This window comes from Trachymyrmex septentrionalis, unplaced genomic scaffold (genome assembly GCF_001594115.1).
Source record: "Trachymyrmex septentrionalis isolate Tsep2-gDNA-1 unplaced genomic scaffold, Tsep1.0 scaffold176, whole genome shotgun sequence".
Lineage (NCBI taxonomy): Eukaryota > Metazoa > Arthropoda > Insecta > Hymenoptera > Formicidae > Trachymyrmex > Trachymyrmex septentrionalis.
Genome location: NW_017304928.1, coordinates 371,068 through 385,254, shown reverse-complemented (window position 1 = coordinate 385,254; position 14,187 = coordinate 371,068). Strand labels below are relative to the sequence as shown.

General features: G+C 34.5%; 1 protein-coding gene across 1 annotated transcript; it reads right to left on the bottom strand.

Annotated features, from left to right (window-relative positions):
- Positions 1–247: 247 nt before the first annotated feature.
- On the bottom strand, positions 248–1,078 carry LOC108746526. The gene has a single exon (XM_018483347.1). It carries the CDS (start codon positions 1,076–1,078, stop codon positions 248–250), a length of 831 nt encoding a protein of 276 aa, XP_018338849.1.
- Between the last annotated feature and the right edge of the window lie 13,109 nt (positions 1,079–14,187).

Sequence of the window (14,187 nt, the reverse complement as noted above, 5' to 3'; positions counted from 1 at the left end):
TACATAAAACATAATAGTAATACTTATATACAACGTAAAAACATAATGCGTAAATTATAATGATAATAGTACATAATAGTAACAGGTATGTAGATTGTATGAGAATATTTAAAAAAATGTAAAAAGACATACACAAAGTAGTACAAATTAAGATAATACATAAAGCATAATAATAGTAATACATATACGCTGTATGAAAACATAAAAAAATGTAAAAATATAATATAAATGTTGATATGTACATATATTACAAAGGTATCCGCCAATGTCCCCACGGTAACGTCTTCGTCGAAATCGGTACGACGTATTGTTTGTCATCGTATGGACTCAGAGCGATTTTCGATTCGGATATCGTGTATACCTCGTGCAGTTTAGATCGTATACACGATTGACGACGAGTCATTTCGATCTCTTCGTTCAAACATCGCGTGTAATCATCGAACGTTATCGTTTGCGCTACGACGTTATTCTTTATGCCTTTCACCTTTTTAGTGTCCTTCTTGCCGTCCACCCTCACAGCGTACATCTTCGCTCTGAGACCAACGAATTCGGTCATTATCGCACCGTTATTTTCATCCTTCATGAGACCGGGTACTTTTTTGTTCGCGAGAGGTACATCGTACGCGTTGTCCGTCGGATAATCGCTCGTGTCGAATCTAGCGATATCGCGTTTCATAGTTTTGTAAACATCCTCGCACTCGACTCGGTACGAGTATATAAGACTGTCTGTATCGGTGTACATTATTTTACATTTGTCGTGAAACAATGGTAACATATACTCGTGGTGAAATTCGTACAAGCAAACTTTCGATATGTCGAGTATACACATACCCACGTAAATCGGTTTGTTGAACTTCACCTCGAGTTTGCGCAGTTCGACGGCTATTAAATTTTCCGCAAAGACGCTACGGCTGAGGAAATTTGGTTTTGCAATCATTGCCTCCGCACCGTACCGTTCATCCCATTTTGTTAATAATTTTACGTCGGCGTGGTTGCGCACATTCTCCATAGTTTTACCGAATACCGCGTTGTTCATTAATTTATACAAATTTTTTTCGAAATCGTTTTTCGCACACATTCTGAAATTTGTATTAAGTTCAATGTAATCGCGAAGCCATGGAGATTGCGCGAATTGTAGCACCCGGTGGATTTTTGTTACGCGAAGACCGTGACGAGTACATTACTGCAGATTGCGGTAATGGATGATGTAACGCTGTTTATCGTACAGCGTCGCTAAAAGTTTATATTCGCGCTTGCTGGGCGGCTTATCGCGCATTGGACAGAACGGTCAGTGTGTCGGTCGTGTATATGCTGCGGATACTCGAGATTGACTTCAAAAATGTAACCGGTGAGCGAATCCAGAGCGATCGCGCTCGCATCAAAGTTTGCAGCGTCTTCGACCCATTGAAATTTGGCGTATGGCAATAGTTGACACATCGCCCATCCGTATAAATTGTTAACGTCGTAGTACATCAAGTACGACGACGGTTCCGACGGGTCGTACGAATGCATGTACTTGTTATTAGCCCGCGCGTATCTACCTGAACATTGACTGAGACCGCGCGTATACCGCGCTCTATGAACATGATCGTGTCAATATCAGTGAGCAACTCAAATTTTATACGCGTATGTTTTAACATCGCGTCCCACATGAAACCAGGCAAGGTGTAATAATGTGCTGGATCGAGACCGTAACTTGCGACGCAGCTTTCGCGGAAATTTTCGAAAATGTCAGCTAATAACAAGACATCGGTTTTCAAGTACAAATCACTATACTCGCCGAGCGTTCGGATGGAGAATCGCTGCCATATGTTCGCCGCGTGAGCGTAATCGCTCTTGGATACGGTATCGCCCGTTAACGAATTGTAAAAAGATTCGCGCGGCAGTAAGCGCGTGTCCTGCAATTTTTCGGCACAGTCAACGTACTCGTACGGAAAGACACCTTTACGAGTCAGTAATTCAAATTTATCATCCGATCGTGTTGAAAATTTTGAACGTATAATTTTTAATTTGTCTTTATTGAGATACGACGCTAATTTATCGAGACTTGTATTGAGAAATTTGAAAGAATCAATAAAACGTAATTTTACACAATTTCTTTGAGAATTATTTTCAGTTTTATCTTTAGTGTTATCGACATGTTTTGTAAAGGAGATGTGTTTTTCCTTGGTTATCGGTAATACATCTATGCGTCCTTCATATGCTGTAGTGATTTCCTTAATTATGAAATGCGCGTCGTAACCCAATAAATTGTGAAAAACAATCGGAATATCTTGTATAATGAATTTTTTAAATTTAAATTACAGTTTGAATGCGCTGGACCGCGGTATCTACCGGTTAAGTGGTAATGATCGCGTACCCGCGTGTCGTCCGACGCAAACGGTTTCTTGCAAATGTGACAACGCGTCGCGCTATGGTATGCCTCCCATTGTCCTTTCGACAACGTTTCCATGGGCACGTTGACGGATACAATATTTTTCACGCGGTGTGTCAAATCGTTCAGTTGTCGCGCGAACCACGCTATACAGTCTTTATCGGGACGGAACTGGTACGACGATAACGCGTCATCGTACGAGCAACGCACATAGTAGCCTATGCTAAATACCTCATGCTGTTGATACGCATACGACGACGCATCTTCCCTGTCGGATTCCGTCTTCCGTAAAATGCACTCCAGGTCGGCGTAGACGACGAACGCGCTCCTTGTTGCAGAAGTTCCCAAATTCGAGCCACTTTTCGTCCTCGCTCGGCAGTCGAATAGAGCAATCGTTGATCTTCTGGCAGTCCATTGTGTGTGATTGCAATTTCTCATTCGTGCTGAAGTAATGCAAGCATCTGAAAACAAAAAACAAAAAATTATAGCATTTATCTATATTTTATTAATAAGATGGGAAATTATAATAATTTTTTATGTGTACTTACCGATCGCAGAAATATTTCTTGTTCTTTTTTTTGCTTAGTTGCGAGCTCACGAGACGCGACAGGTTCTTGATCCACGCAAAGTGTTTAATGTTGTCGTTGCATGAATCTTGCATGTGCAGGAGATTGACATGCTTGTCCTTCTTGTCACTGGTGAGCCGCAGAGGAAGAACTTGTTTATTCTCGATGCTGTACACATTGATTGATATGTTGTTGAGATTTTCGAATTTAGAAATGTCTTCGAACGTTATCGGAAATTCGATACCCGCGAGATTCAGCACCGCCGTATAATGCGGATACGACGATTTTCTATCCACATGACTTTCAGCTCGGTACAGAGCGGCAACCACCGACCACGCGAAGCACGCATTGTCCGTCGTACTAACATTGATCACCGCTCGTTTCGTCGATATTTCTTGCGGCACCTCGAAGTAACAACCCGCGCGCATGGGATTTAGTTTGTTCACATTCACTACCAAATTGAGGACTCGCGACAATGCCCACCCGCTGTCGCGTTCCTGGAACTCTTTGAGTGATGTCAACATGGGTTCGATGATATGCTGCTCGTACTACTCGCGCAAATCGGTGTATCTCTCGGTTCTTAATGTTTATACTTTTAATATCACATTTGATGTTTGTCATAAACTCGCCATTGAACGCAGTGTTCATTTTTGCACTATCGTGTCTTTCTACGGTGTCTCGCACACGTTCGAGCACTATTTCTCTCGCGTCTTCCAAAAACCGCCGCGGCTCAATGTAATCGACGTTGACCACTGCACCCGTCAATATACTGCTTTCAAACGCGGCGTCGATCTCTCGCCAGACGAAAGATCTTTCGTCGCGACTCGCTGCTGACGAGCTCGATTTTCGCCCCGTTTATATAGGCGCCAATTGGTGGCGCTCGCGAGTCGAGAAGAAGGGGAAGCTCGAATTTCCAGGAATTGGCAATACGTGCCGAATTTGGAAAATAATTTTTCATATGGAAATATTAGTCCTAGGCTAAAATTCGGCATAATTGCCATAAATTTAATGTAAAACTGACGGATCAAATTAGTTCTGTGTTAATTGATGGAATTTAAAAATAATTAACAAAATCAATTTTGGGCTTTTTTCTGTGATCCGCGGTGCTCCTTTCCCGACTCTCGATTAGTCGGCGCTTATTAACGCGATAAATTCGCGTTTACTTATCTGTTTCAGGTGGTCACGATGGTCGAAAGTAAATCAAACAAAAAATGTATTAAACATAACGCGAGATTAAGAAATTAACAGTATTCTCAGCCAGAGCGGCTGAAATCCCATTAAAGAGTGACGAGCGACACGCGCGTCGCGGACCGTGATTGGTACGCGATAACTTATTCTTATTTTGAGAGATTAGCATTGAGGTGTTTCGATTAGTTTTTCTTAAATCTTGTGTAGGATGACAGTCTCAACATATGGGAACGATTTCTTAACATCGCGTTATCCTGCCTTTCGTCGCAATACGAGGGTGGTCCCAGAAGTACCCGACCTAACAAAGAAAACATAAAAAATTTGGGAAAAAATATCTTTATTTCTCAACATAGTCTCCTTTTAGCTCGATACACTTTTCCCAGCGATGTTCAATAGCTTCGATGGCCTGTTTATATAATAGTAAGAACCGTTGAACTCCTCAAAATAGCCATTAACCGCAGACTCCACCTCTTCATTATTGGTAAATTTTCTACCACTGAACCATTTTTCCAAGTTTGGAAAGAGAAAATAATCCGAGGGGGCTAAATCTGGCGAATAGGGTGCGTGGGGAAGCAATTCGAACTTTAACTCATTGATTTTGGCCATCGCGATAATGGATGTGTGAACTACATCCATACATTGTCTTGATGAAACAACACTTTCTTTTTCGCCAAATGTGGCCGTTTTTCCTTGATTTCATCATCCAAACGCTGCAATAAGTTCGCATAATACTCGCCATTGATTGTTCTTCCTATCTGAAGGTAATCAATGAAAATTATGCCACGCGCATCCCAGAAAACTGACGCCATGACCTTGCCTGCCGATGGAACTGTTTTTGCTTTCTTCGGAGCCGATTCCCCCTTTTCAGTCTATTGCTTCGTCTGTTCCTTCGTTTCAGGTGTGAAGTGGTGGACCCATGTTTCATCCATGGTTATGAATCGGCGCAAAAATTCGGCTTTATTGCTGCGAAACATCGCCAAACACTTGATTGAAACTCTCTCGACGCTGGCTTTTGTTCGATTGTGAGCAAGCGCGGCACCCACCTTGCGCACAGCTTTCTCATCTCCAAATTTTCAGCCAATATGCGATGTACAGCACTTTTTGAAATGTTTACCATGTCTGCTAGCTCGCGCACTTTCAATCGACGGTCACCCAATACCATTTTGTGGATTTTCTTCACCATTTCTGGAATGGCCACCTCACTTGATCGACCACTGCGATGTTCGTCTTCGCAGCTCGTACGGCCTCGTTTAAACTCTGCCACCCAATATTTTATTGTTGGTAAACGAAGGAGCAGACTCTTCCAGAGTAGAATCCAGCTCGGCTTTGATATTGGTTGGGCTAAGACCTTTCAAATGAAAGTATTGTATCATATAACGATGGCCAATTTTTTCCATCTTTGCAAATTCACCGAGATCGTCCACTATTGATGGCTGCCAAACAAATACTGAACAACGTAGCGTTTTCAAACTTCATAGTTAAGCTTTAGAAAGTTGGTGCTTTCCCCTACAGTGATTTTTTTTATACAACAACCGCCATCTGTACGTCAGGTCGGGTACTTCTGGGACCACCCTCGTACATCGGCAAGTGGCATGCGCCTCACGGGTGCTTCGATTGACTCACGCGACACACGTATCATGCGGTGTCGGCATGACAGAATCATACTACTCCTAATAAGTTTCTCGCTAAAAATATCCACAATTAATTAATAGAATAATACCTTAGATAGACGATGTGAGATTAAATAATGAAAAATAATTCAGCGCGAAACAAAAAGACAAAAAAAAAAAGTAAAATTATATTTCTACGGAGGGTAGGCTGTAACAGCAACGATAAAAAATCATTACTTTTTTTGTAATTATGGATGATACGAGCCTACTATTCACTGATTTTGATGAAATTAGAGTCATTCGACACATTTTTGTACGAAATGAACGAATCTAGTGGAAAAATAAGTATCGCTCTGCTTGGTAAACTGAGATTAATGGTTAAAGTTGATGACTATTGAGATAAGGAAATCTGTCTTAATTTCATCAAAATCGATGAATAAATCTGTCTTCTGTATAATTACACTTTTTAGAATGGTAAAACAGGCTTGTAGGACAGAGTATATAAATAAACTATAAGATATTTAAAAACATTTATCTTTGAACGTTTCTATCTTTTATTAATATTTTATGTACTTATGTTTAATTCTGTGGTATTTTATTTTATAATAGATATTTGAGTTTTTAATGTTTTTATGCTAAAGCAACGATAGTGATTTAAACAAAAATAAGCAAAAAGTTTTTTATATCTATAATTTTATTATCCGTGACGATCGGGATCTATAAAAGAATAACGAGGTCAATTTCGTAACTCTTACTAAAGAAAATATAACGTCGTTACTTTTTTGTTATTAATAAAAAAGAGTAACGAAAGGTAATGTCGTTACAAATAACGCGTTATTACTCAACCCTGCGTAACATATTCTTTAGACCTACTAAATTTGTTTATGGAATCGTAATGTTGTTTCTCCCCTTTGTTCTTATTTTTATTTTTTTTTCAATAACTACGTGACTTTATTATTTTGACTCTTATTTCATCTCTGTCGACATCACAAAACCTTTATGACGAGTCACAAGAAACACTTACATGTAAGTTAATAAAATTAAAATTTAGATTAATGACTTTAATAATTCTTATGTAACATAAATAAAACAAACTAAAGGACGAAATAAGAATCAGCGCATAAAATAGAACACATATAATTAAAGACATTAATCAGAGATACATAAAGTGAACGATGAAGAACGACGTATATCAATATGTAAAAATATTCGGAGAGAAGGAACCATTATAAGTTTCGGCTGCCGGATTGAGCCCTCTTCAGATGTTAAACAAAGTGAATAGAATAAAAAATAGTGAAAAAATAAATAAATATAAATAAATAATTCTTGTCGCAACAATCATAGAGCGCGAAAATGTGTTCGGTAGGGTCTAAACGTAGAGCACAATATTATTCATACGAATGAGCAGTCAAAATGATGTAAAGTCTCATAGTTCTAGTTGATAAAACCGGAAAAAGGAAAAGAACTCGTATAAAAAGTAAATTTAAATAACTTGACAATCGCAGTTGAGATAAAAAGTGAACACTCACCAATAAACATGAGTAAGTCAATGAGAACTGACGTATCTATCTGATGATGTATCTTATTAGATTACTTAGAAATATTTATAAGAATTTTCGGCAGGGACGCTTTTACATTCCTTTTCCGATCTGTAATAGATCCGTGTCATAGGAAATCCACCCGTTAAAAAGCGGAACTGAATTAAAATAGAGTTACTCTGATTGATTATATAATCTCCCATCATCTTTTTTCGTTACTGTTCCGTATCGCTATTTTTTTCCGTCAGGATGTATCTTAAATATTTTTATTTTTCGAATAAAAAGAAATTATTCTGATATATTGTGTGATAGGATAGTTAACGTTCTTCTCTATACATCTGTTGAAGGGTTGCAGCACGGCGGGTTGAAGATGGACATGCCAAAGTTTTATTTCATAATTTGGCTCATCCCTTGTTGTTCTGTATAAAAATTATTCTGATATCTTATCATCGTTGCACAAAGAAAATATGTACTGGAAGTTGATCTTTTTTGCACTTTTGGGCAAGATAAGAGAGGAGACCAGAGCGGTTTTTTATATATGTATTGTTTGAGATCATAAATTTAAAAAAATAATAATTCTTGTCGTTTAACTAACATCAATTGTCGTTGGACGTGTGTGAGTCGGTCAATTCTCGAGCACAATCATTAATTTGTCGTTTTTTTTGTAATAAATTAATTCGTTTATACACACACACACAGATAACGACAACGGATCATCGAAGGTTCGAGAACAATTCAATCACGCGCGCGAGCGCAGCGCTCCGACGAACACGTCACGCGCGACCATCAATCCCACGCGCGGATTTTCTGTCGCGCATGACTGTTACGTCGAAAGTCGAAAGAAAAGAATCTGAGGCGCCAATCATTATTATACAATACAACGAATGCTACGTAAAAATTACAATTGTGGCAAATTTTTATTGAGCATTATCAAGAGGAGATTCCGGGCCACGAAGACAATATATGCGCCGATCGTCGCCGCTCTCCCTCTCTTAGTACTCAGAGTCTCGCTATTGTATCGTGTAGAAAACCGCCGTGAAAATCGCCACGTAGAACCGCAGTAAGGAAAATCTCCTTCGAGAATCGCCGAGAAATCGCCGCGAGTTCCTATTGCTATCGAGTGAGATAATTTGTAAGAAAAGGATTGTGTGTAATACTTTGCGATAATTTTCATCAATTTGTGAATTTATTGTTATAAGAAATAAAGTAAATCTTTTGTTAACTACAAAGGACTGTAGGTCTTCTAACTTTTGTGCGTTATTAGCCGTGTGCCGTCCTCTCGCTTCATTCTTTCGCGCGGTGCACTCGCGCACATGTATATTCTATAGATATTAAGTCACCGATCTACATTTTTTAATAGTATCTTATCAGATAGCTAATTCGACGGTTGCCGCTTGGATTACTCGATGCGGACACATCTACATCAGAAATTATGCTATGTTTTCAAAAAGTTATATATGTAAGTCAATATTTTTATTCTTAAAAATTTGATTTTACAATCATATGTACAATAGTTGTGAGATATTTGATTTTTGTTTAAGTAGCAAGTGTAATTTTTACTTAATAAAATCCAACAGATTATTTTTGTTTACCTGTTTCTATTATCTTATACTGTAACGCGTATACGTTTTCAAAAAATCAACAAATTGAGCTAATAAGCTAATCTCAGCATAAAGCTATATAATTTATTTAGTGACGATTTTTATATTGTATTACCTACTCTCAAAATTTATTGAAGTAAAATCTTACTTTTAAAAAGTAAAAATACATTTTTGAAAAAAATAAAAATATTTCGCTTTTTAAAAAAAAATGGTAGTGTTTTTCTCGCTCCTTTAGAGAGATTTACTTGAACAGTAAATGTTAAGTTTAGTCCTCTTATATCCAATCTTGAAACTAGATTCATTCGATGCGTTTTTGAACGAAACAAACAAATCTGGCAGAAAAGCATCGCTGCGGCCCTCAAAACAAGATATTAATCACTAAAGTTGATCATTATTAAGTTAGAAAATCCATCATTCATTGCGATCTCTTTCCAAAAAAGGAGTGAAATATTGTACTTCTTTTTTAGAGCTTTTACTTTTTTTCAAAAAGTTTGGATGATTAGATAAATTGTTATTATTTATCTAGTGACAAAGGGTATAATATATATAAAGTTACAGATTTTTTATTTTATACTAAATATTCTGATAGCAAGAGATGTTAGCAATTTGAAGCCAAATTGGCAGAAAATTCGATCAGACTCTGACTACAAAACCATAGTCATTTGTGTCTGCAATTAGCTATGGATTTGTCGACAAAGCTTGCTGACAAACTATGCCAGCAAATTGGTGTCAGAAACCGAGCAGAGTCTGTTCAAATCAGGTTCTGCTCTCAATCTGTAAAGTTATGCAGGACTTTCTTCAATTTCTGGATTTTACTCACAATCTTTTACGCTTAAGATTATCATAGTAGATCTATTTTTGATCACCGATTACTATTTGATACAAAAACTGCTTCTTATTGTGAGGAAACAATAAAGTGCAAATAATTAAACAATTTTGAATTCAGACAATTCGTGTGAAACCCATTTGCCTCCTTTTTGAATCTTTGCATATAAACGATCAGATACGGTTGATTTACCAACATTTAATGTTTTAGTTAATTCTTCAAGTATTTGAGTTGAGAATTTTTGTCCTGCAATTCGGCATCTTTGAACTTTTTTGGTTAACCTGACTCTTTATCTTTCAAATCACTGTTTCTAAATCGCCGATATCAATATTCACATGTTTCAAGTGATGAAGCAAATTCACAATTAGAATAAGTTTCTGAAATGAATTAGCGAGCTTCGGCAGCCGTTTTTTTTTTTAATTAAAGCAGTAAATTAATAGATGGCGAAAATGCTCTTTATCACGTTCCATTTTTAATCACATTAAAAAGTATAATTATGTTTACGAATGCATAGAACCTATGTCAAATTATTTATAGAAATGTCCAAGCTTTAAAATGACGTACTCAATTTCAAAATATCTTTAGTAGATCTGTAGTTACAGCTATCTCTATTGAGCTCTCAAAACACCTAATAATATTAAGTTTTATATTATTAAATATTTATTATCTTAATATTATTAAATATACATTATTTTAATCATTTTATAGTCAAACTATACCATCATTCTCCGATTCCGGAACTAGTTGACACGGACGGAATGCATTAGAAAAATGTATTTTTTCGTATTAGTTATCAGTTTCTCCTTATTATTAAAACATTATTAAATAGTTAATATATGTAGTAATTGGGAAGAATTCATTTTTTCTAATTTCTTAATTTCATCTGTAAAAATTCGAAACTGAAAACTGAGTCTATTCAAAAGTGAGTCTACTCCGGTCTCCGGAGAAATAAATTGATTATTATAAATGTAATTTTCAAAATTACATATTTTATATTAAAATAATATATTTTGATATGCTTGGAAGTTGGAAATAACAAAATGTTATTTAGCTTGAAGAATTATTTGATCCTATAATATTTAACAATGTAAGATTCTCCGTTCTTTTTCGACTATCTTTTCGACTCAATTAATGCATTTTTTTTTATTTTTCTTGAGCTTTTGTTTTTTTTTTACTTTTTCCTTTATAAATGCGTCAAATACTTGAAGAAGTACTAATTAGGTTTTATTACGTCTGCGATATTCTTCTGTCTATTCGTATATCTCGTTGCAATAGATGATTTCGTCTTGTACTTTTTTCTTTTTCTTTTTTTTTATTATAAACTTCTATTTTTTCTCCGTTTGTAAAAGTTTTTTATTTTTTCTTGATATTGTAATATATGTATTCCTAGGTTATGTGAATGTGGCATCATTCTTGTGTGGCATCTGTTCGACTTGATTCATAGTGTGTTGTTCATTGTATTTCTCTTAATATTAATACGCAATCCAGTTCACCGAACGCTGCTTTAGTCATAAATTCTTTAACATGTTCTAATATCTTTTTCCGCAATTAAACAGTTATGTTTTTTTATACAATTTGTATCAGAAAGGAACTAAAATTTTACAGCTCCAATAATTATTTTACGTTGTTTTCATTCACGAATTGAAGTATCATATGCGGGTTGTAATGGTGATGCATAGAAATTGCAGTACATTAAACATGATTATGTTAAATATTTATCCGCAAACGCGTTGTGGAATACGATTAATAAATTCATTTGTACCGCATTCAATATTCTTAGCGTTTTTATCTACTTTGTACAATATTATCGGCACTATTTAGCTTCCATTTATTATTGTATAGTGTATCAAGAAACACAATGATTTCGCGAATGTAAATTTCTGACATTGAAAAGGATCCAATCTAGGATCGAAACATTTGGAGTTTGTATGTGAGATTAAATAAAGGAAATACTTCACATCGAGATGCTTTGCTTACAAAATTAATTATTTAACAATATTCATTGATCGATTTATCTCAAAGGAGTCTTAATTCAAAATAATTCTACTTATATGGTATTATTTAGCATCATTACTCGACGTGTGTAATGGGACTCGAATTCGATTAATCGAGTTATGGAGCACTGATTTTATACACGCCGGTCACGTAGTGATGAAGTGCTAACGAAGAAGCACATATACGCGTTCAATTTCTGGATCGTTAAATATTCCAATACGCTATCTTGGCCTAGCTTGCCGCAAAGGATGCATATATATCTATCCAGACCGGCATCTCTCGAAACAGAGTTGCCCTACAATATGATAGGGGAAATTAGCGCTCTCAGTTAATCCTTAATTAAACCACTTTTTCTCGTTGGCCCTATCAGCAATAATTTTAGTAAACTATGAATCGAATGCTAATTTTATTATGTTAATCGTTGCTATCCTTGAATTTTTCTTACACGTACTCCTTATGTCTATCGAAGATATTACTTTGATTTATAATACATATATAAAAATAAATAAAAATAAAAGCGATAACTGACACATCGATAAATGGCGATAATTTTAATTTATAGGGTTCTATCTCTTAATATCTGATTGGAGATTCCTATGTATTTGTAGCTACTGAAAAAGTGAAAAGGTTCCATTATCTACAGATTTTGAGAAATCATGGATTTCATAAAAAAAAAACAATTAAAATTTTCAACTTTTTTATTCTACTTTATCAAGTAAAATTTAAAAAAATCACCGTTTAGGTGTTGAAAAGTAGAAACCTTATAAACAGTGTAATTTTTTAATTTTAAAAATATTATCAGTAAACTTTATTATCTTAATATGTCACTTAAAACTGTATATAAATAATAAAAGAAGCTTCATACTATTTTATTCTGTGTTATTTCTTTACATTAAAAAAAAATTAATTTCTTACATTATGTGTACACAATTTGAAAGAAGAAGTAGAAAATTTGCATTAAATTTAACACATATTTCACGAGTCCCAAACAATTCTTATAACCTAAATTTTTGTAATAATTTAATACAAGATGAATATATAATATTATAAAGCAATACAAACATTATATAAAAATTGACATAAAAATGCAATACTTTGATATTATTTAGAAACAATGTATAGACACATATTCTTTCAATAAAAATAACACGAACATTCATATTTTAGTCTAGTTAATGTAGACAAAAAAAGGGTGTTTATTTGTAAAAAGTCTAATGATGATTTTTGGAGATGTCTTAAAGTTGAGGTGAAAATTCCAAGTTTTCTAATATGACAGACCGCCACTTGCGCCGCCATCTTGGAAAATTAATATCTAAAATACATTTTTTCGCAACATTTCCTTATCAGTGGATCCTACTATAAAAATAGCTATAATCAATCTTATAAACGAAAATGTCTCCTACAATTTTTGTTTAAAATATTTTTTGTAACTTCATTCGAGCGCAAAGTGAAGCAGTTCAATAAAATTTCAAAAAAGCTACGCTTTCAACTGACTTTCTTTAATTAATGACTATTAATTACATAATGGTACCATATATAAAAAATATTTATAATTAACAATTAGTAAATTATTAATTATTAATTATAGTCATTAATTAATTAATTATTTATTGTTGCAGTAAACTTATTTCCATACCATTGTGAGTTATAATTTTAGTTAAACCATTGCAGTTGTGAATTAGGTCTGCGCCGTAAGCTTTACCTTATAATGATGTGGAAATAAGTTTACAGCAATTACTAATTAATTAATTAATGAGTGTAAATAATAATTGATAAGTTTTTTATTTTGGTTATTCCTTTCTATTAGAACTAAAAAGATAGTTTACATAGTTTTGCAGTTCTTTTTTTAAATAAAAGAAATATATTTTTTATACGTAACAAAAAATGATCTTAAATAAAAACTATTTGTTTATGTGATAAAAAGATTACGGTTATACCTAAATAAAAAAAATTATTTTTTTGTTCTTATTTTATTGTTCGAGTATAATTTATTATTATTATTTTGCATACCTATATCCTGGTTTTATTAACTACAATTAAATATATACTCGTAAAATAAGGTTCGAAAGAATCTATCAGTGAAGAATATAAAAAAGTCCATCAGAGCCTACATCAGTTGTTCGGATGCACAGAAAACTCTTTATTTTCGTGTGAATGTAACAAAACGAATAATAAACGTTTCAACCCTTCAATTCGGGTCCCTATCAATATAAAATATAAATCGAAATTACATAAGTAACGCAAATTCCAACATGGTGATTTCCGGCAATTTCGTTCTTCTTTATCCAAATGCCAAATTAGCTATGTAATGAATAGCCAAATGATTATCAAAAATATTAATTTATGCAATAATAATATAAAAACTTACATAAAGTAAAACCGAATTTATATACATTGCGTCAATAAGTAGAATCATATCGCTTATTAGATTGTCAGATTTGATGTATGTAGTCATTCAAAGGATACACGAAAAATTAGAGAATTGTCGC